The sequence below is a fragment of the Periplaneta americana genome, chromosome 2, assembly GCF_040183065.1.
Source record: "Periplaneta americana isolate PAMFEO1 chromosome 2, P.americana_PAMFEO1_priV1, whole genome shotgun sequence".
NCBI lineage: Eukaryota > Metazoa > Arthropoda > Insecta > Blattodea > Blattidae > Periplaneta > Periplaneta americana.
In genome coordinates, this window is record NC_091118.1 from 214,773,999 (window position 1) to 214,797,778 (window position 23,780).

The 23,780-nt window shown below is 36.4% G+C and overlaps 1 protein-coding gene across 13 annotated transcripts in view; it reads left to right on the top strand.

The window, feature by feature from the left end:
- tmod (tropomodulin) overlaps positions 1–16,669 on the top strand; it is a 242,200-nt gene extending 225,531 nt beyond the window's left edge. For 9 of the 13 annotated variants that reach the window (XM_069819521.1, XM_069819520.1, XM_069819523.1 and 6 more), the window contains one exon: positions 15,834–16,669. Coding sequence is in view for 1 of the 13 variants with exons in the window: in XM_069819522.1 (XP_069675623.1) it covers positions 15,834–15,913 (80 nt within the window). In the remaining 12 variants the exon portion in view is untranslated. The remainder of the gene's footprint in view (positions 1–15,833) is intronic. The other 4 variants (XR_011331055.1, XR_011331057.1, XR_011331056.1 and 1 more) reach the window with 2 other exon arrangements.
- The last annotated feature ends 7,111 nt before the right edge of the window (positions 16,670–23,780 follow it).

The window sequence follows — 23,780 nt, forward strand, 5'->3', positions numbered from 1 at the left end:
AGCATACATATAACAGGCCTAAACATAATAAACAAACGGATTAGACATTCAAACAAAAGTTCTTCCTTTTTAAGAAACAAAGTACAGGTGGTATTTTAAAATGGCAAGTGATCCTCTGATAGCGGTAAGGAAATCATCACGAATGAAGTCGATCGTTGCAGAAAACTTCAATTGTAATTCAGGAAGCGTTTTATGTATTTCAGAAAACATCAATTAATTGTACTTGAGATTAATTAATTCGTGAAATTTTATTGATATTGTGCAACAAAATTGAAATTCTAAGAAGATCGTTTGTTTGGTAGTCATGTTAATGGCTGTTTAGTATATGTGATTGTACAATAAATTACACAGACCTGCGAAATAAAGGTTTATGGAAACTTAAAAAAAATGCACTGTTCTTTGGAGTGCTGAATCCAAAACAGCTCAATTTTTCTCTATCACGTACCATTTTCCCAATTTTTTTTTTATTGGAAGTTGTAGTTGTTATTGAATGCAATGTTTTTGTGATGTTTATCATAAACTCGTCATAAATGTAACAAAATTTATCTAGGGAGTTCACACAACCATGGCTAGCCATGTTTCATAACTCACTGCAATATGAGGTTACAGCATGACAAGGCCTTCTAGACTTCGTTTGTAATGACTGGTACAAGTTGCAAACAGTCACCACTAAGAGTAATGTTGTATGAATGCTGTAAACTGTCAGATGGCCCTTTTGTTATTAATACTGTACAAACATTAATTTCAATTTTGTGAAAAAAAAAAAAAAAAAAAACCAACTGTATGTGATGTGACATTTAAGTGTCATTTTCTATTTTAACATTAAAAAATACGTAAGGTATAGCCAAAATTTTCAAAAAAGTTTTTTCATCAGAGACCTGTGTTATAAATGTCAACGTGAAAAAATTTAGGAAGTACAGTATACTGGTAATGCATAAAATTTACAGATATTTCTTTTTGAATGTCAATTCATGTTTTCTGAATTACATTTCACACTTTCTGAATTACAGTTTGTCAATCCGAATTACATCCAATGCTTTCTGATTTACAAGTGATCAATTTGAATTACATCTGAGCTTTTCTGAAATTCGCTTGATTAATCTGAAATACAATCACCGGTAATCTTTTCTGAATTACAACTAGAGAAGGTGTAGAAATAATGATTTAATATTTATTTCCTTGGATCAGTGTAAGTAATGTAAAAGTTAATTTTCGTAAGAAGCAACACTGACCATCTTATTAGAACAATGCAGGCGATTTCTAAATAATGCAGAAGTTATTGTCAGCAAAAATATGATCTGCATGCTTGGACTGCATTGATGTTTAGGACCAAAGACTGCAATTATTAGGAGTTCGTGAGTCGGGTTACATAGTCACATAAATCATGTTCACGGACACAGTGCTGACCAGCATCTCTGAGAGACAGTTCAATCCAGCCAGTGATGTATAATGCACATCTTACATTTTCTAATTGCAAAATATCGGTCTTAATCTCAATGTAGTCTGAACACGCGAATTTTTTGTTTTTTTCTGTGTGCTATTCCGGAGTTAGCCTGTATAAGCATTATGAAAGTCTTGAACGTGCATCAAATTTAGCCAATTCTCATCCCCAGTTAGCCAAACTCGTCACAAATGTAACAAATCATTAGAAACAACTTTCGATCAAAGCTCTAAAACGTACAGTGTTTGATGCAGTTGTTGATGGGGCTGAAGCCTCGTACTTGCAAACAGATCGCTGGTGGCTGGTCTACAAGGTAGTGTTCCATAAGGTAGGTGCAGTTTTGTTGGTCCATGCTAGTTTCTGAAACATCATTTTTGGATGAATATATTTAAGAGAAAAGCTTGTGCTTGAAAACTTTTTTGCTTTCAAAAGTGTACATAGCTTTAAAATAGGGTTTTGCTTTGTGTAAGTCTTGTCTGTTTACTCATGCAATTCCCAAAAGTTACAGCAGACATCTGCATTTCTTTGAAATACGTTATCATACCAACAGTGTCACAGTTTGGACAGACTCGTGTCAATTCTGAACGAACTGTACAGCTTGTTTGTTGTATTAAGATGTTATGGATTTGCATTCTTTAGTGCGTCAGTTAAATCTTGATTCACTCAGGTTGTGCATATTCCTGAATGTTTGCTTATAATGGATGCTTGCATAAAGATCTTTGTTATTTTGAAGTTTTCCAACGAAACAAACTAAATAGAACATTATGACTGTAATTTATTAATGTCTTCAGATGTCAGGACTAGAGCAATATTACGAAAATTGAATGGATATATATGGCTGTGAATATGTTTTATTGCACACTAGTCCATAGTTTTTTGTTAGTTGCCTGGATATGAGGTACGAGAGCCCCATATACCCTTGCCGATCTTTGTAAATCTTTCACGCCTGCACGGGCATAAAAAAATTAACCATAGTAACATGATACAAACAAACCATTTTTTCAATGTATTCAATTTATGCAATTTTGCGGAAACACTTTGATACAAAAAGTAAACATGTAATTAATTTATTACAGTTGAGATAGAAGTTACAGTGTTTAAACCAGAGATGGGCATCGTGCCTCACTTGAGAATTTGTGCCTCACTGACCTTCACAGAGCTTATCGCTCTGAGTGACATCATCTTCACAGTCCCCGTTCCTCCCTCACGTAGCAGGTTCTACATCAGTTTCATAACCAATATCAGTGGTGGCATAATGGCATTATCAAAGCAATGTGTACGCGTTAGAAAACGATATTTCATGAGAAATGGGAGGAAAAGTTTTTTTTGCTGTTTAGAAGGGGAGAACATACGATGTATGTTATGCTCGAAAATCCTATTAGGCATTAATAAATTTAATATACAACGACATTACTCCTTATGTCATAAAGAACATGCTGAATTAGAAGGTAAGACAAATTAAATGTTATTTTTCGTACTATTCCGAAGAAAATTTATGATCTTAACATTTGCATAGTATACTAAATACGACGTTATACCTTAAACACGTTGCATTAAAAGGTAGCCTACGAGGAATTGTTGTTTGTACGTATTATTTCCAAAAGAAATTTATAAAAAAAATATCAAATGTGCATAGAAAACGAAATATGATTTTCTGAAATTATTTTAGGTCGAGAACGTGCAAATCTATTAAGTAATCTTGATAAACGCCAGAATATTCAAGAAAATAAACGTAGACGTGATGGAATATTATTGGCTAGTTGCGCAATTTCTCGCCTGTGATTTAAATCAATTCAGTGATGGAGAAATAGTGAAGAGGTTTATGATTAAAGCTGCCGAATTAATTTGCCAAATTGAATAAAAGTTTTTTGAGTCTCTCCTAATAATTCGCCACTGACCGCCTTAGCGATTACGATAAGGTGACGCAGGTCACAGCAGTTCATATTTCCCATCCTACTCTGCAGTCTCCTCTCCTAGTAAACAAACTATTTCAAATCGAGTGCCTCACGTAACCGAAAATTGTGCCCATGTATGGTTTAAACAAACTCTTGATGGTGATCTTGCCTATATAAATTGTAATTTATCTCCTTCAATTGCACAGACAAATGATTCTTACATACCTACACTAGTAGTGGATGTAGAAGTCACGCCAGCTAACATCCTATATAAGTATAATCCTTATTATACAAATGTCTAGATTTCACTGGTAATAACTTACCTTCAGCTTCTTTAGCTTTATTAACAACTTCTGAAGAAATTTCAAGAGATTTCTCCATTCTCTTCGACATAAATCAACTTTGTTTATTCAACACAAGAGTCCCTAGATACCGTTTCTAAGGAAACAATTGAAACTCAGGAAGACAAAGCGAATTTTTTAATTTAAAACTCTTCTTTAAAATTAGTATTTATTCAATAAAGAACTAGTGCACAATAAAATTATGTATGTATTGAGGACGTAACTTGATGTTTAGCAACATAACCATTGCCCACGGTATGAACATCTTCATTACATCTTTGATGCATAAATTACTATCACTTGCTGACATGTATTGTTTCATGGACATGTATTTCATTATCTCACCACTGAAGTTTCGGGTCTGTAGGTTCAATATTTTTATTGATTTATGTCCAATTTAATTATTTTTTTCCTTTAAATTTGTAATTATATTGTTCAAAATAATTTCTCTGTAATTATGAATCATGTTTGTTGATCTTTAAATGTGTAGACGACATACTCATACTATGCAAAGGAAACAAAAGACAAATACACAAACTACACCAATACATAAACAAATTACACTCAAAACTTCAATACACACTGGAACTTGAAAACAACAACTCCATAAATTTCCTAGACATCACCATAACAAAAATTGACAACAAACACACCTTCAAAATATACAGAAAACCAACCACCACACCACACACATACACAACACATCTAACCACCCCACACAACACAAACATGCTGCATTCAGGACAATGGTACACAGATTACTCAACATACCCATGAGCCAACAACACTACAATGAAGAAGTGAACACAATCAAATACATAGCACAAGAAAACAGATACAACCCAAACATAATAGACAACATCATAAGAAAGACAAAACAAAAACTTAACAAACACAAAAACACACAAAACACAACACAAACACAAGAACACATCACACTAACATATGAAAACAAAAGCACACATAAGATCGCATTTTCATTCAGAAAGCAGAAATACAACATAGCGTACAGAACAGAAAACACACTACAAAGACATCTCAACACACAAAACACACAAACAAATAAATACGACCACACAGGTGTATACAAACTCACATGTAATAGTTGCGATAAGTTCTACATAGGACAGACAGGCAGATCATTCCAAACACGCTAGAAAGAACACATCAAAGCAATAACCAGAGGACACAATACATCTACATACGCTGATCACATAACCAATGCAAACCACACATACAATAACATAAATGCAGACATGGAAATCCTACACATACAACCCAAGAACCAAAAACTCAACATACTAGAACAATACAAAATATATAAACACACTAAAACACACCCCGATCAAATTCTCCACACACAGATCAATTTCAGTACACACACACTATTTGACTCCACTCTTCAACACCTTTCAACAATCAAACACACCCACATAACAGGCAGAGAAGTTCGAGATGACGCCGAGATCTAGTAGGCTCTAAGGATGGTGCGTGAAGCATTGAAACAGCTGTAAGCTGCACAAACTTACAAAATTAACACGAGTAAGTCCGCTAGTTAATCAATCAATTTAAATATGTGTTTCAAGTTTTGTAGCAATAGATAAATACTTGGCCTAAATACTGTGAAACTTACAAAAGCTTACAAACCATTATTTCTAACAGTCAGGTTTCCTTCAGGAACACAGAAGTTAAGGCCACTGATATAAGCAATTTAAGAATTTAGTAGAGCATGTGTTCTTAGATGTGATTCATACCATGCCACAAGTATGAAGAGAAAAGGGAACACGTTAGTATTGAAGTGTCAATAGAGATTAGAGAATATTGAACAGTACACTAATGCTTAATGATTGATAGAATAAGCATGTGGTATCAGTTTGGCATTGGTAAACAGACGACTTACTTGGAGTCCCTATGCTGAGACAACAAGTTTTGGATCAGAAATTGATGAGGAGTGAAACTAATATTTGCAAGAAGCATGGTGCGAAAACAAGGCTGCACTGGGAACACTCGTTGCATGCTAGACTAACAGAACTGTGTGCAGAGTTGCCTCGTGCTCACTAACACACAGAGATCACATCACAGCGAAGGCTAGGGCCGGGGCATTGCAGGCTGTTGACAGGGTTGAAGTGCGGTAGGACGAGCTGCAAGTGTGAGGGTCTCTTCCACGTGATGCAGCTGTTTCAGAATATTCTCGGTCTGGCACTGGCTCTGATGCTGTGTGGAGCACCGCCTGGTAAAGTGGGAGATATTGTAAACTGTGGTTGGCGGTAGAAGGGAAATCGGAGTCTGACATGGACAACACAAACACACCTCTGTCTTCTTTGCTGTTGAACCCTCATGTCCCTACATCAGTGAATTTAATTACAAACCGCATTCTGTGAAAAATGTCCAGAAAGCTGTGCACCACATTTTTAGGTAATGTAATATATTGTTCGCGTAGGCTTCCGCGGCTAGTGAACATGGTGTGTGGATAAGCTTCAGGGCTTCTACCGCGTTGTCTTGGTGTTGGTGGCTGACGTTTCGACCGCTGTGTTGTGGCCATCTTCAGAGCAGTTGTTGGATAAGGAAATAGTCTGCCAGCTCTTATATATATAGTAGTCTCGATCTACTATATATATATATATATATATATATACATCGAGACTACTATATATATATATATATATATATATATATATATATATATATATATATATATATATAAGAGCTGGCAGACTATTTCCTTATCCAACAACTGCTCTGAAGATGGCCACAACACAGTAGTCGAAACGTCAGCCAATAACACCAAGACAACGCAGTAGAAGCCCTGAAGCTTATCCACACAGAATGTAATATATTACTTAAGGGGAGTTGGTCATTATCGCATGCAAAATAATGGTAAAAATAGCCTATCTTCAAGTAGTCATAAATATAATACTATTTATCAGAGGTCTTTCATTTTTGTTAGCTATGTGTCTATGCATATTAAGCTTTAAAATGAAAAGAATGGATACTCTAGAGTAAATCTTTATCCTTAAATTAATTTTTTTAATTAAGCACAATTTTTTTTATAAATTCGCTACATGTCTGTGATTAGGTACACTCTATTCACTTATTATAGCACATATTGAATTGAAAATTTGACCACTTACTGCTAATAGATACTAAAACATACCCTACTAAAATTATTCATGTATCTGTAATATTATGGGCATAGGACTTATAGAAATTATCACTGTGAATAAATTAAAAAAAATTGAAGATTAGTGTAAGCCCTATGCCCATAGTATTACAGATATTTTAATAATTTTAGTATGGTATGTTTTAGTATCTATTAGCAGTAAGTGACCAAAATTTTAATTCAATGTGTGCTATGGTAAGTGAATAGAGTATACCTAAGCACAGATATGTAGTGAATTTATATAAAAAATATGTTTAAATTTAACAAATAATTTAAGGGTGGGATTTACACTAGATTAACCATTATTTTTTTCATTTTAAAGCTTAATATGTATACATATATCACTAAAAACATGAAATAGCTGTGATAAATAGTATTACATTTATGACTGCTTGAAGATAGGCTATTTTTATCATTACTTTGCATGCGATAAAGTCCAATTCCCCTTAAAGATTCCTTCCATCTTCACAGTCTTACATTAATGGGTATGTCCTTGTATGGACCATTGTTGCAGCCACTGCTACGTTTCATTAAAATGACCGTTATTATTGTAATCTATGCAGTGTTGCAAACTTTGGCAGCCATGTTGAGACATTGAAATTGAAGCCTGTGTACTTCAGTGCATTGTGCTGCCTCAGTTTCCTTACAGTCCAGATCTTTCTTTGATATTATGACTTCACTCTGTGAGACTGTTGGGTTGGAAGGAGGCATTTGCAAGTAATATATTGCATCTTAAAGAGCAGCAGTGATTAAAAATGGTGTGCACTAGTTGATGGACCCTAACAAGTGTGAGGGTAGAAACCATGTCACCGCTCATTAACGGCCTGACTTGAATGGCTGACCTACTCTCCTAGTGGAAATGTTACTAATTGTAGCAATGCTACTGTTATTGAATTAGTTGTAGTTGTCGTATATGTGTATCCTACAATGTCTGTGAAAGAAAGAGTCAAGTGGAAAATGCTTCCAGGTATGTCTTGGTAAACATTGTTACTACATGTTGTTTAGTTTGTCATTTCTGTGCATAAATTATTTATTTCATTGTAATTTTGTTGTACATGTACATGTTTCGTCATTTAAACATTGCTCCAATTTGAATTGAACCATTTAATAACTAAATCTTGTCATTTAGTTAATATGTACCAGCTGTAAATTCTAATGGTGGAAATTGGTTACTGTGATCAATCACGCTAATCCATCATAATCCAGTTGTGTAATGAAATTGGTGTTAAATTTATTCCCGGTGATTTGTTATGACAAAGCTTAGTGAGTTACTCCCCGTATTTCGAAATCATTTTAGAAAATTTGCTTGATAGGAACAGAGCTTTGCTCCAGAGATGACAATATTTGTGTTTGTGTCCAATCGTCATGTCCCTTGTATTGGTTTGTTGTTTGTGTGTGTGTCCCTAACTAAGACATCATCACTGGAGTAGCTGATTGTATTGTGGGACTTAGAATAACAACTTTATTTGTTGGTGGCTTAGTGTAGACAGCTGCTTTGTATTCCAGGTGACGTATGATTTATTTTAAAATAAAATAAGGAAACTCTGTCTTCATTTTATACTAGTCTCCACTTATTTTCAGCAAATCACGCCATTAAATTCTTTGGGAATAGAAAAGAATTGTTGGCAGTCAAATCAGCAGGATCCGAATTTTGATGATTTCAAATTTATAAAAATTACCTTAAATATGTTTCTTAAATGAAGACTCGGCACAGTTGCAATGTTGTATGATCTAAATATAAAGGTATAATGTTCTTTTCGTTTTTTCTTTAGGTGGTTTGCTTAGGAAACTTTCGATCAAAACATAATCATGTTGGACACATTTACTTAATGAGATCAAATGATCACTCTTTGAATTGAGCAAAAAACTTATCTTATTAATTGAATGTTCAGTGTCTGTGTTGAAATCCCGTATAAATACAAAATCAGTTGTCAAGAACGAAATGAATACTGGGAGGCAAAATTTTAATCTTATATTATTAATATAGAGACTGGATGTTCAGGCATTAGAAAAGTCAGAAAAAGGCAGGCAAATAGGCACTTAAAATATGTAATATAGACAGTTAAAAGGCATTTATATTTTTAAACACCAATATAATTTACTAAGAAAAATTACAAAAATACTAGACTTACTCTTTTAATGACACGTATCGTTTGTTGCACATAACTACAGGGTGTTTCTTCAGATAATCAACACTTAAATTTTATCGTTTGTCAGATACGGTTTTCAGAACAGAAAAAGAACGTTCAGTGTTCAACGCAAGACATTTACTGAACAACTGATTTTCCTTCTCAATATTTTTTTATTAAAAATGAACATATTTTGTGGAAGGAGAGCCTATCCCTTGTCGAGTCTGACAAAGGATGCTGACAGAAATTTCTGAATAATGTTTTAAATCAGCATCTTAGTGAAAATTTGCGACGACCAGGTAGTGACCTGCTGGAACTTAAACACATTTTAGTGCACTCCTTTATAAAATGAATTCCACCGCAAGACATTTCTTACAGCAGCTGCACTGGAACAAACATTTACTGCTAAGTAAATCAAGCTTTCAGGTATAACTCCCTGTAAAGTTGTTTTGAATAATTTTGAGGGAAAAATTGTTCCGGGGCCGGGCATTGAACCCGGGACCTTTGGTTAAACGTACCAATGCTCTACCAACTGAGCTGCCCAGGAACTCTACCCGACACCGATCCAACTTTTCCCTCTACATCGACAGACCTCAAAGTGGGCTGACAACTGTCAAGCAACCAACATTGAGTGCACACTAACTCTGTGTGACTTAAATTGTGGTTTTCTGTTAACGAACAGTAACGTATATTATGCAAATCAAGCTTTCAGGTATAACTCCCTGTAACGAAAGGTCCCGGGTTCGATGCCCGGCCCCGGAACAATTTTTCCCTCAAAATTATTCATTTACTGCTAATTCTTGCCAGACTAGCACTAAACAACAATAACAGAAAAATTGCAAAAATAAGAAAATAATAACAAAAAGAAAAAACTTGCCATAATGTTTGATAGATCACGAATATCGTGTCTGTACACTTAAATCTTTTCTGACTCATCAATTAAAAAAAAAAAGGCATTTTGCCATAAATTCTAGCCCCACTTGTTGGCTAATTACGATGTGTAACATGAAGGGAACACATTTGCTTAACTTTACTGGAAATGCTGGAACGAAAACATTCTTTGTGTTTATGTCTTGATAAAAATAAATAATAAAATTGACTAAATGTTGGTAAAACGCAGATAATGGCTCAAATATTGATCTGAAGCTTGAGAAATAATTTAAATACGCACTGTAACTTAAAGAAAGGCCTAAAATTCGAAAATATAAAAGAACAACAATAATGAGATATAAAATATGTATTGTTATAATGAGGGCACCATAAACAGTAACCCTAAATACACGAACGATGTCTCTGGCTAAAGAGAAAGAAGCTGACGTCATCAAAATCCGGGGCCTGTTTATCTTAATCAGTTACAGCTGCTTAGTAAATTTATTTATTGTAGTGAAATGTATGCGATTGGTAGATGTTGTGTTGTTCTGTGTGTTAATGCACATAATGAAGTTGCGTAGCTTTCTCAGTGCACTCACTAAAGCTCTTTGGGAAAAGTAAGTCGCACATAATGTGACAGTACAACTTCATTCGTAAGATTTAAATCTCTGGCCATTGAAGACTGCAGTTTTACTAAATTTGAGTATGATGTACACAGCTTTTATTTCAGTGTAACCTCACATGAAAACCTTTCCTTTTTACCGCTATTAATCTTCTGATTTATAAAATCCGGCAAACTGTAGCATCACAAAAACACAAATGCTGAGAATATGTATTTTCTTTCAAAACCTTATGTGTAGTTCTCTATAATGGTATTAAGAAAAAGGGAAATTTTACGGAGAATAATTATGTTTTACAAATCACGGAATTTTACTTTAAGCAAGCAAAGAGATAGGTTTGGAACTAAATTCCGAAAAGACGAAGTATATGATTATGTCTCGTGACCGAATATTGTGCAAAATGGAAATATAAAAATTGGAAATTTATCCTTTGAAGAGGTGGAAACATTCAAATATCTTGGAGCAATAGTAAAAAATATAAATGATACTTGGGAGAAAATTAAACGCAGAATAAATATGGGAATTGCCTGTTATTATTCGGTTAAGAAGCTTTTGTCATTCAGTCTGCTGTCAAAAAAGCTAAAAGTTAGAATTTATAAAACAGTTATATTACCAGTTGTTCTGTATGGTTGTGAAACTTGGACTCTCACTTTTAGAGAAAAACAGAGGTTAAGGGTGTTTGAGAATAAGGTGCTTAGAAAAAATATTTGAGGCTAAAAAGGATGAAGTTACAGGAGAATGGAGAAAGTTACACGCATTTTATTTTTCACCTGACATAATTAGGAGCATTAAATCCAGACGTTTGAGATGGGCAGGGCATGTAGCACATATGGGTGAATCCAGAAATGCATATAGGGTGTTAGTTGGGAGACCGGAGGAAGAAAGACCTTTGAGGAGGCCGAGACATAGATGGGAGGTTAATATTAAAATGGATTTGAGGGAGGTGGGATATGATGATAGAGAATGGATTAATCTTGCTCAGGATAGAGACCGATGGCGGGCTTATGTGAGGGCGGCAATGAACCTCCGGGTTCCCTAAAAGCCAGAAGTATAAGTGTTGTATTAGGTTTTACAAATAAGGCTGTAGGCCAAGTTTAATTTTGGATTACTGGTACCTTCAGATGAATTTCCTTCTTGACTAATAAAGGAAATTTGTGCCTCACAATTGATTTGCAATATGATATTGGCCAAATTGGCAGCTCAGCCATTTGCAAGATTTCCATGCAGTTATCGTAGCACATTATGTTCATTTCTTGTGCATTGTTGTATGTAAACCGTTTTTCTGCTGAAACGTTTGTCTCTAGAGTTAACACATTAATCCCATATCTTGGAAGTAGTTTTTTACAAGCAAGACAATTTCACAAACTGTTCAGTGAGAGAACTTTAAATACATCTCTATACGCAGTTTTCTGAATTTATGCGATGAATGAAATATGCTGGTATATGTCATCTGCATTTTAAATTGAGTGATTCTTTGAGGTTATGTTGAAATAAACGCTGCAACAGTTGGCTGAAAATTCTTATACTGTCAATACCAGTATTCAAAACAAATGAAGATACAATTTTTACTCTTTTGGTTACAGTCCTGATTCTTTATTATGGTTTTAACGAAGAAAAGTAGACAACATTACTACGAGGAATAGAGCACTTTTGCGTTTTAAAATTTTGAAATAAAATAGTTGCTCTGTAGTCTGTGAGTTGTATAGTCACGGACACAAACATTGGAACAGAAGGTTTTGACAATGAATGATGCTTATACATATGTACTACAGTTTGAGAGGTATTGGGTTTGTTTGATTATGAAGTGTATTCTTTTCTTCCTGTTGTACATTAATCTAAAAGGGTATTATAAAACTCCCTTCGTATAGGATAAAAAATTATTCTTTTCACATTATTGCTTTCTGCTAGGAGTTAGTAAACAAACCCTTTGAATTAATACTTAAAATACTTGGTAGGTGTCGTGTTCAGTACATATTCTCCTCTTCATAGAGACAAAGTGTGCTTGGTCATTACTCAGTAACGATTACAGTGAACATGGGATATAAACGAACGGAGACCAGCTCTGAAATTAAAAATATAGTACTAAAGCTATTCAAACTTATGCAGAGTTCGCAGAATCAGCACAAAGAAGTTGAACAACAGTGCTCAACATTGTTAAACGATACAAGAAGTTCAAGATGGTGCAGAATCAATCCAGAACTGGCAGACTATCGAAATTAGCCCAAGGGAACAGAGGAAAATAGTGCGTCAAGTAAAAGAAAAGTCCATTGGTTTCTGCAGTGGAGAGTACAGCACAGCTGAAGGAAGATGTAGGTAAGGACGTTCATGTTAGAACTGAATAAGGCTGGCTACAAGGCTATAAGTGGCTGGGTAGCTCAGTTGGTAAAGCAGCTCGCTACAGATTGGAAGGTCCGGGTTCGATCCCAGGTGGTGACAGGATTTTTTTCTCGTTGCCAAACTTTCAGAACGGCCCTGAGGTTCACTCAGCCTCCTATAAAATTGAGTACCGGGTCTTTCCTGGGGGTAAAAGGCGGTCAGAGTGTGGTGTCGACCACACCACCTCATTCTAGTGCCGAGGTCATGGAAAGCACGGGGCTCTACCTCCATGCCCCCCCCCCCAAGCGCCTTCATGGCATGTTACGGGGATACCTTTGCCATTACCTTTACAGTTCTATAATTCCCAGACGAAAGCCATTTGTTATTTTTTTTTTAAGGTGAATCAAAAGAAACACTTTCAGTTTACAAATGAGTACATAAAACTACTGAATCTGATAATACTACTGAAACTGATAAAATCTTGTGATCTGATGAAAGTAAATTCACGTTAGAAAGAAATGGTTTTCGTCTGGGAATTCTAACATTGTAGCCAGCCTTATTCAGAACTCTCTGAACAATTCTAACATGAACGTTCTTACCTATAGTCCCGTAGCTCTATTTCCGGCAGCCATTGACGTTGCAGATCAGCTACATTTAAATGTGTGCGTCTTGTGATTCGCTGATGAAGACGTTATGCATTTTCTAAGGCTGGATAAATACTTAACATAATCGCTCGCCATTTTGGCTCTTTCGTCGGCGCTCGCAGAAAGCACAGAGGACGTTATTTGCTGCTCAATTACAGTGCGTTTGATATATTATCGTAGGAGCTATGATATGATAATGTTATCGGTGTGGCAAATAGATCGTCTGGTAGCTCGGCAGCGAAAGAACAAAAATGGCGAACGATACTACCTACCTAATCCCCATTTCAGTTTGGTTGATAGGCTTTCCCCTCTACTCACACTCTTTACCATCCGTGAAGGGGAAGATGCTACTGTCTATCTTACTAACATTCGACTAATTGACTTTGAACATAGTGAAAATTCTTATTATTGAAAACGTTTACCGGTAATCTATATTTCGAAAATCTATACTAAGCGTTTGTATTTCATTTCATTGTTGTTTATATCAACTGGTACATTAAAAAGCTACTGACAGCAGAAGATAAATGTTTTCTTCACCGCTAGTTGCTACTCTACAGCATAAACAACGGGACAATCTGCACTGTGTCACTCCCCCCGACATCATAATACAAACTAACATCCCTTAATTTAATTAATTATTAGTTGAAAATGTTGTAAGAACGACACTAAAATATACTGAAACATGTAACTGTCAAACATCTGTGTCACTGTATTTTATATTCATTTATGTACTTTATTTAATATTTTATTTTCTTGTGTGTACAACTTGGGGGGTGCAGGTATAAGAGGTAACAGCTACCGGTCTGTTATACTGACGGACTCAAGGCAAGTAGAAGGGGAAAGAAATGCCTTCGCATCCTCTCAACTTGTATGAAATGTCGTTTTGACTTTATAGAGCCTTCACCTCCTAAGACGTAAGCAAAAAGGAGGAGGAGGAGTCATGCCGGGAATAACAGCGTCGCGACTATACATCTTCCTTCAGCTGTGGTGTAATCTCCACTGCAGAAACCATTGGAATTTTCTTTGCTTGACGCACTATTTTCCTCTTCCCTTGGGCTTAACTTCGATGGTCTGCCGGTTCTGGATTGATTCTAACCATCTTGAACTTCTTGTATCGTTTAATAATGTTGAACACTGTTGTTCGACTTCTTTGTACTGATTCTGCAATCTCTGCATAAGTTCTGCCTTGTTTGAATAGCTTTAGTAATATATTTTCAATTTCAGGGCTGGTCTCCATTCCTTTACGTCCCGTGTTCACTGTAATCGCTACTGATCGAATAATGAGGAAGCACACTTTGTCTCTATGAAGAGGAGAATATGTACTGAACAACACGACACCTACCAAGTACTTAGTGCAGCGTTTCTCAAACTTTGGTCCGCGGACCACCTGTGGTCCTCGAGGTCTGCCCTTGTGGTCCTTCAAAAAAGACAGAAGAAAAAATAAAATTCAAATGAATTGCATATCACACTATAGCTTAAAATCTGAGAGTTTGGAAATGACACATGGCAATCGAATTTCACTTTTTCTCCCAGTACTGACATTTTATGAAATTTATTACTCTACGCGTCTATCGACTTCTCAATCTACTCTCACCAGCAAAAGAGGGACTTAAACACTATATACGTGGTGTTTCTCGACATCTTTTCCCTGCACATCTGGCGCCGCACCTGTAACCCAGCCAGGGACCACCCGAATTCATAACAGAGGACCAAAGTACCGAACCTTAATTCAATTTAAAAATATAACTATACTGGCATTAAAATATGCTACGAAAATGATAAATTTGCTTTCGAAGGGAACAAGAGTAAGGTGGTCCGCGGAACTGTTCTGACTTTAAAAAAGTGGTCCCCACTTCAAAAAAGTTTGAGAAACACTGACTTAGTGTATTAATTCAAAAGATTTGTTTACTAACTCAAGGGGTGCTTTCCAATATTTTTGTCCTAACTGAAAGTAATCATGTGAAAATGATAATAATTTTCTGTCCTATACGGTCAGCGCGTCTGGCTGCGAAACCAGGTGGCCCAGGTTCGAATCCCGGTCGGGGCAAGTTACCTGGTTGAGGTTTTTCTGGGGTTTTCCCTCAACCCAATACGAGCAAATGCTGGGTAACTTTCGGTGCTGGACCCAGGACTCATTTCACCGGCATTATCACCTTCATATCATTCAGACGCTAAATAACCTAGAAGTTGATACAGCGTCGTAAAATAACCCAATTAAATAAAAAATTCTGTCCTATAGGAAGGGAGTTTCAGAATATCCTTTTAGATTAACGTACTACAGGAAGAGAAGAGTACACTTCATAATCAAACAGACTAATAATTGTCAAAATCTTCTGTTCCAATATTTGTGGCCGCGACTGAATGTGTTGCATTGCTGCCATGGAAACGAGGCTATAATGTGTTTGTTTGTGCCGCAGATCGTCTTCGCAGAATGGGGCGTGCCTCTCGCAACTACACCATTGGGTTTGTGGTGCACCGCAATTCACTGGAGCTGTGAAGAATGCACGAGGTGCTTGTGTGTGTGCCAACATGGTGTGTTAGTGAGGCTACTATTTTTACTACATCTCCTTTCTTTTTAAATTAAAAAAATGTTATTTTTATGCCACAGTATCCCTGCTAATTTTTAAGAACTTTTATCTATTTTTGTGTATAGAAGGAGAACAGTTAACAGATGCATCTCGTACTCGATGCTGGTCACAGAATTCTTGTAGCACATTTCTAATTTCATGCTTGAGGGGCAAGAGTACCTATGTCCGTGCAATTAGCTTCAGAGTTTTTATTTTATATTTTGTCAGAATGTTTATTAATTTGTTTCTTTGTTATGGATGACAGGGACATTTGCCCTGTCACTAAAGTTGTGATTTTTTTGAGAGCTTACTACGATTCCAAACTTTGTAAGACACGAAAGTTGTAAGAGGAGTTTTTCATTTTGAGGAGCACAGTAGGAGAAAGGGAAGTAGTTGTATATTTTTTTTTCTAAGGCGTCTCTTCCTCCCCAGATTTTGGGATTGTTTTAATAAATATACTCACATTAAACGTGGCTTTGACTGTACAAACGTGTAAGTATTTTGTAAAATGAATAACATTATGTAGAGACTGGAGCAGAAGCCGCGGGCTTGTTGGAACGAAGCATTTAAGGAAGGCTTTCACACTGACGCTGCTTTGTAAACTGTTTGGTCTTGCGCAGACACACTGCTGTTCATTGTGTAAAGAAATGGATGACACAATAATAATACTGAACTCTGAAACAACACCTGTGTGTGACGTCACTTCCACTACCCTTCATCTTCCTGAAGTAAACTATTTACTCTTAAGTCTGAATTGAAAGGAACAAGGATGAAGTCTGGTGTGTTGGTGTGACAGAGAGATCCATTTTTGTCTCCTTGTCTTCGGATTGAAAAGAAGAAAGAAGTATCCAGCTTGCTGGGAGTGTGAGTCCAGCAGATTTAACTTATTTTTATTTTTTTTTTTTTACATATTCCTTCATAAGGGAGTACCGATATGTATTCATTCATAGTTTTCTGCCTAAGGGCAGGTCCTTCACTGCAAACACAGTGTTTTCCAATCTTCCCTCTTTTCTGCCTTCCTGTTAGTCTCCACATATGACCATGTATCTTAATGTTGTCTATCATCTCAGTGAAACGTACAGCAGAGTTCGTATAGGTCAGTTTCTGCCAGATGCGTTTCCAATTCACTGCGGGCTAAAGCAAGGAGATGCACTATCACCTTTACTTTTTAACTTTGCTCTAGAGCAGCGCTTCTCAAAGTGTGTTCCCCGGAACCCCGAGGTTCCGTAAGCAACTCTTAGGGGGTTCCGCCAATTCCTGATGTGAAATTATTTATTTTTAATCTTTAAAATATGTTATAAAAACATGAAAAATAATAAGAACAGAGCTATAATTGTTTATTCTATTGGCAATTTTCAGGACAACAATTGATACCGTTTACAACAATCCGATCACTAATGCACATTGTTGAAATAATAATAGGTGCACTTGAAGTAACTTAAGTGTCTGCAGCTAACACATTTTCCAACAATAATGCACAGGTGTAAACTGTATCTGGACTTCATTGAAAATTCTGTGAAGGATATTTCGCAGAGTTGTTTTGATATTCCTTCAAGAAAGCACAGGAAACTTCTTCTGGAGAGGAAAGACCATTGTTTTGAAGTTCAAGGTGAATTATGTGCTAATTTTGTGTCTCAAAGTTTATTTACTAATATCAGAAAAAAGTCAAATATTTTAAAGAAAAATTGTGCGATTTTTATCATCCCTTCTTCAAAATTGTGTAAATAGAGGGCGAGACCAATCATTGCGAGCTACAGCACGTCATCCTGTTTTTAATACAGAGTGATACCGAATCATGAATCAGTAGCTTAAAACAGGATCATTAAAACAATCAACATCCAAGTGTACCATTACAACGTAAACTATCCCTAAACGTGAGTCTGATGAAGGCGAAATGGGGGGGGGGGAACACAACCCCTCTCCACGAATATTCACTGGGTTAATTGGGTTCCAGAATTTTATTTTGTGTTTAAAAGGGTTCCGTGGATAGAAAAGTTTGAGAAACGCTGCTCTAGAGTATGCCATTAGGAAAGTCCAGGATAACAGGAATTGAACGGGTTACATCAGCTGCTTGTCTATGCGGATGACGTGAATATGTTAGGAGAAAATACACGATTAGGGAAAACACGGAAATTTTACTTGAAGCAAGTAAACAGATAGGTTTGGAAGTAAATCCCGAAAAGACAAAGTATATGATTATGTCTCGTGACGGGAATATTGTACACAATGGAAATACAAAAATTGGAAATTTGTCTTTTGAAGAGGTGGAGAAGTTCAAATATCTTGGAGCAACAGTAACAAATATAAATGACACTCGGGAGGAAATTAAACACAGAATAAATATGGGAACTTCCTGTTATTATTCAGTTGAGAAGCTTTTATCATCCAGTCTGCTGTCAAAAAATCTGAAAGTTAGAATTTATAAAACAGTTGTAGGTGCTTAGGAAAATATTTGGGGCTAAAAGGGATGAAGTTACAGGAGAATGGAGAAAGTTACACAACACAGAACTGCACGCATTGTCTTCTTCACCTGACATAATTAGGAACATTAAATCCAGACGTTTGAGATGGACAGGGCATGTAGCACGTATGGGCGAATCCAGAAATGCATATAGAGTGTTAGTTGGGAGGCCGGAGGGAAAAAGACCTTTAGGGAGGCCGAGACGTAGATGGGAAGATAATATTAAAATGGATTTGAGGGAGATGGGATATGATGATAGAGAATGGATTAATCTTGCTCAGGATAGGGACCAATGGCGGGCTTATGTGAGGGCGGCAATGAACCTCCGGGTTCCTTAAAAGTAAGTAAGTATCATCTGATGCCTTCTGCCCCGAACTTTTCTCCCATTCACCCTTCCTTCCAGTGCATCCTTCAGCAGACAGTTTCTTCTTAGCCAGTGACTGACCAATTCCTTTTTCTCTTCCCAATCAGTGGGAATAAGTATGTTTATTGATTTATTATTTACCACAAGGTAACTTGGATGGTCGATGAGAAGATGATTGAAGATTGAAGCAGAGTTGCCAAATGTCTCAGATCAGAGAAGCATATGACCAACTCGTGCTCTTTGCAGAGCGTCCCCTTGCTTGCATTGGCAGTGTTGCTCTTTTTTGTTCGTGAGTGCACACAGTTCTTCATAAGAGCAGCTGAGTTGGTCAACACTGTGCTGGGTGTAAGTAATAAGCGAATGTTACTTTTCAAAAACCGCTTGTCATTTTTAAATTTGAGGCATTCTCTGGAACAAGAGTTTGAATTTGAGATGCAGAGCACGAACATTTTAGTTCTGGTGTAACAGCATTGCGCAGAACGATATTCAAATGTTTCTAGGTGTGCTCTGTTGGAGGAAAGTAATATGTTATCACGACGGGGATGTGTTATTAAGAATTAAATATAAGGTGGGTGCTCCTGTTATGGCCATGTTCCTGATATGGCCACCCCACTATTGTGAGTTAGTGAACCAAAAACTGCGCTAAATTGCAGCAGAGTCCAGTGAAAGGGCATCCTGGTATGTCACTTGATCGTTTTCCATCCAGTCAGGTTGAGCAATATGGCGTCAGTTGCCTGTTTTGCGGTTTTCATGTGACCTCTTCTTATTTTTCTCTGTTAAGTCTCCTTTGTTTGATGCATGTTTTTCAAATACTTGTTTCATGAAAACCATCGTACTCCATTCAGTTTTTAATGTTCTGTTGATTGGTGTTGTCGTTGATGGCGTATATTTTACGAGTTGTTCATAATCAAACGATTTTCGTGAAAGCTTACCTGCTCCTGATATGGCCACATCAAATGCACCATGGCCATATCAAGTTCATTTCACTTTTATTTTTTCACCTGACATATTTACATGCCTTATAGCTGGGATTACGCAACAATTTTGTATTTTAAGAAAAACAACTTAATTTTTTATGGAAAAACCTGTTTTGACCACACTTTTGAATTATAAAAATGATTATTAGCCTAAGTGTCATGTTTATTCGTTTTACACCAAAATTATTTAATCTTAGCACAACTGCGCTATCAAACTGAAAACAATCACGATTTGTAGAACATGGAACAAGGGTGGCCATATCATGTGCACATGTTCCTGATATGGTCATTAGGTAGACTTTTGGAAATTGGGATTTTTTGGACAATTAAAGCTATTTTTATGGGGAAACGAAATTGTTTTAAGAATGTCCATTAGACTGAGAACGAGTAAGAGAAAAGTGGTTTCCATTTTTTTCCTAAATGGCGGCTAGAAAAATTCTCAAACCTTAGCATGGCCATATCAGGGACACCTACCTTATGTTGGAAACTTAAAAATGACTTAATGGATCGTAAATTGTTATTCCAGGGAACGCCTCACTTGTCACTTCCAGATGCTCCTTTCAACAAGTTTTTGTTTATGAATGATTAAGTGAATCATTTGAGGAAGAATGTAGCAGTGCATAGTTTCAGTATCAAAGAATTGCTGACGTTAACCTTTTGAGTGGGACGATAATTAATTACATCCCTGCTATGCTGTCCTTCAAGTTAATATTCTGACTTGCAGTTGTCTGGACTCTGAACCTATCACATATCAATATACGTACATCAGGCGCTGTCGCTGAGTCGCATATCAGGCAGATACGACGATTTCTCAGGGCTGTGATTTTGGGGCTGTAGTCAGAGTCGGAACGGGTGGTAGACCTATCAAGCAACAAAATCACAGGTCTTCAAATCACACCCCTCCACTAGCATCCAGTGATTTGCATCTCTTTGTACCGTTGAAGAAGCTCTGAGTGGTAAGCGATACGGTCGTCATGACATGGCTTCAGGGACTTGACGCAGATTTCTTCTATGCCAACATCGATGCCTTGGTCTACCGTTGGAACAAGTGTTTGGACAAGCATGGTGACTGTGTTTAAAAGTAATGCATACCAAAGCCCTATTACTGTGTATATCTGCCTGTAAAATAAATTTGTCCATGAGAGCTCTTCTTACCTTGCTTTGCTTTTTAAAGCACCCTCGTATTATATTGTTCTACTAGCCGTAGCCGTGCGCTCTGCTGCACCCGTTAGAAATAAATATAAAGTAATTACATAATTAAAATAGGACGTTTGATCCAGGGAACATTCGTGTTTGATAGAAGGATAAATCGTTTAATATGTTACTTAATTTAAATTGTATTTAAATAATTAAAATGCGGTCATTTTGGTCCAGAGAGCAATCATTTGGTGCAATGACAATTCCTTTAACATGTTTCTTAATTCTTATTACATGCAACCATAGTTTAATGAAGATTGACATACACATTTAGTTTTAATGTGTAAACTTTATATTACTTGCTATATGTTTCAGAAGTTACTGTAATAACATTGTAGAATTATGTCCATCTAGGGAAACTACACTTTCCAATGGTGAAATAATAATTAAACAATTAATTAGCTTTCGATTGTTGTTGTCCAAGGCCCCTTATAGACGAAGTCATTTGTTTTTATTTCAGTACAGCGCGCCTTAGATGGTGTTGTTATTGTAATTTTAAAACTCATTTATCTCATTAAATATCAGTCCTATCAAAATTTTGTATAGAATAAAACTTGTTGGAAATTATTTTTAAAGAAACTTTTGTTATGTAACATTTTTCATGAAAATTAATAATAAGGGAGATACTTCGATTTATTTAATTCAAGCCCCCTTATAACCCCCCCTTTTAAATAAAGTATTTTGAATGCCGGAACAACTGGATAATACGCACGGCAGACCAATATCGATAGTCGACTCTACTCGCTGGCCACTAGTCACCGGGCCGTACCGAGCCGTATCAAACAAAATATAATCGAAATGGTGGTAGTCAAATTCGCGACTATATTCTTAAATAATTCACTCCATTAGTCTAGTTCAAGGTTTTATGTAGTACAACGGCGGTTTTTTGAATGCATTAAAAGAAAATGAAGATGTAATAAGATAATAAACTAGGTTATCACAAGGAAATTAACAGGAAAAAAGGTGTGTTTCACGGAATACAATTAAAATGACGGAAAGTAAATTTCCGGTTAATGTTCGCCAAAGCGTAAAGTACGTAATTATGACGGCGTTGCTGTTTTATTTCTGGCCTATCGAAAAATACCTAGCCTTTTACGAAAAAAAATTTAAGGACCATGAAATTATTCACCGCTTTCATTATAGGCCTATTATTTTTTAACAATATTACGAATCAAAAACTGTCATATTATATAATTTTAACTACTACATGGACGAATCAAATCAAGCTAACCTAACCAAAGCTAACCTAACCTAACCAAAGCTAACCTAACCTAACCAAAGCTAACCTAACCTAACCAAACCTAATCTAACCTAACCAAAGCTAATCTAACCTAACCAAAGCTAATCTAATCTAACCTAACCTAATCTAAGCTAAGCTAACATAACATAACCTTCGTAAATGCAAGGCCTGTAACCGGAGCAAGAAGGGATCTCAATCATTTAATCTGCAAGTACACGCAAAAATAAATTCAATTAAGGATCACGCTCCCACTGCATGAGAGGTCCGCGCATGCGCTACAGCAAAACTGTTTCTGTCCCGAGCCTCTCATCTAAGGCACTCGTCATAATTTACTCGCAATATTTACGCAAATACACATTGTCGCTAACAGTGGTGCTATCTCTCAATAATGTTCAGAACGAAGGAGGTAGACAGAGAGAGAAAAAATTTCTCCCGCCAACTACGCCACACACCAACGTCATGTTCTTATGTTGGTGACATTGTGTATTTACTTAAATTTGGTGGTAAACGTAACGGCACGGTTCAAAGTGGCCGTGCTAATTCTCCAGTATAGCGTGAATGCCATATAGCCTAAAATCTAAGTTACAACGAACTTAATTTATATTCCAGTTTTCATATAAATCGGTTCAGCCATTATCGCGTGAAAAGGTAACAAACATCCAGACAGACAGACAGACATACAAACAAAAATGTCAAAAAAGCGATTTTCGGTTTCAGGATGGTTAATTATACATGTTAACATCAATTATTTTTGGAAAATCGAAAATTACCAGAAAACTTTTGGCTATAGATTTATTATTAGTATAGATAGCGATGGACTTCATTAATGCATGTCCTTTTATCCAAGTTGCAATGTCGTCGAGTTTAAAGACAAGCTGTAAATACAGATTGGAAATCCATAGGAAAACATGAGCACAACTGTAGGCTACGGCTGAGCTTTGGTCGTTTGATTTCCCCAGAATCAATTTATCTTTCCATGAGCGTACTTTCAAAGCTTGAAACGTGTTTTGAATAAGATTTTCACTCGCACACGGCGAGCGTGTGTTCCTGATCGAAGGCGTTTGTAAATGTTGAAATGGTTTCCTCGACGTTACGAAGAAAGGACCGGGTCGAGAACTGTGAACAGTTGCACAACTGGAATGTGTGGCGGGGATGGAGGTGATACTAATTGGGAAATTATGCTTAATTACTGACAATGCTGCGTTGAGTCATGTGGGCGTGCCATTATCCTTGAGCATCTCTACAACCAAGTTCGAATTGTAGCCTGTGTACCGTGTGTTCGTAAAGGTGCGTCTCCACTATTAAACATTTAACAACATGTTGAATTTAACATGTATATGGACATTTCAAGTCTCAATTGACTTAACATGTTAACTAAGTATGTTGAATTTAACACTTTTAACATGTTGGCGTGTTTTCCAGCAGAAATGGAAAACATGTCAAGTCGATTCATTTGCTCGTGCAGCGTCGGTACAGTTCGTCAAAGTTCGTACAGTTTCCATAGCAACAACTATAGTTCCGATTTTGTGGCGCGTATCTTGATCATTTTTATACTATC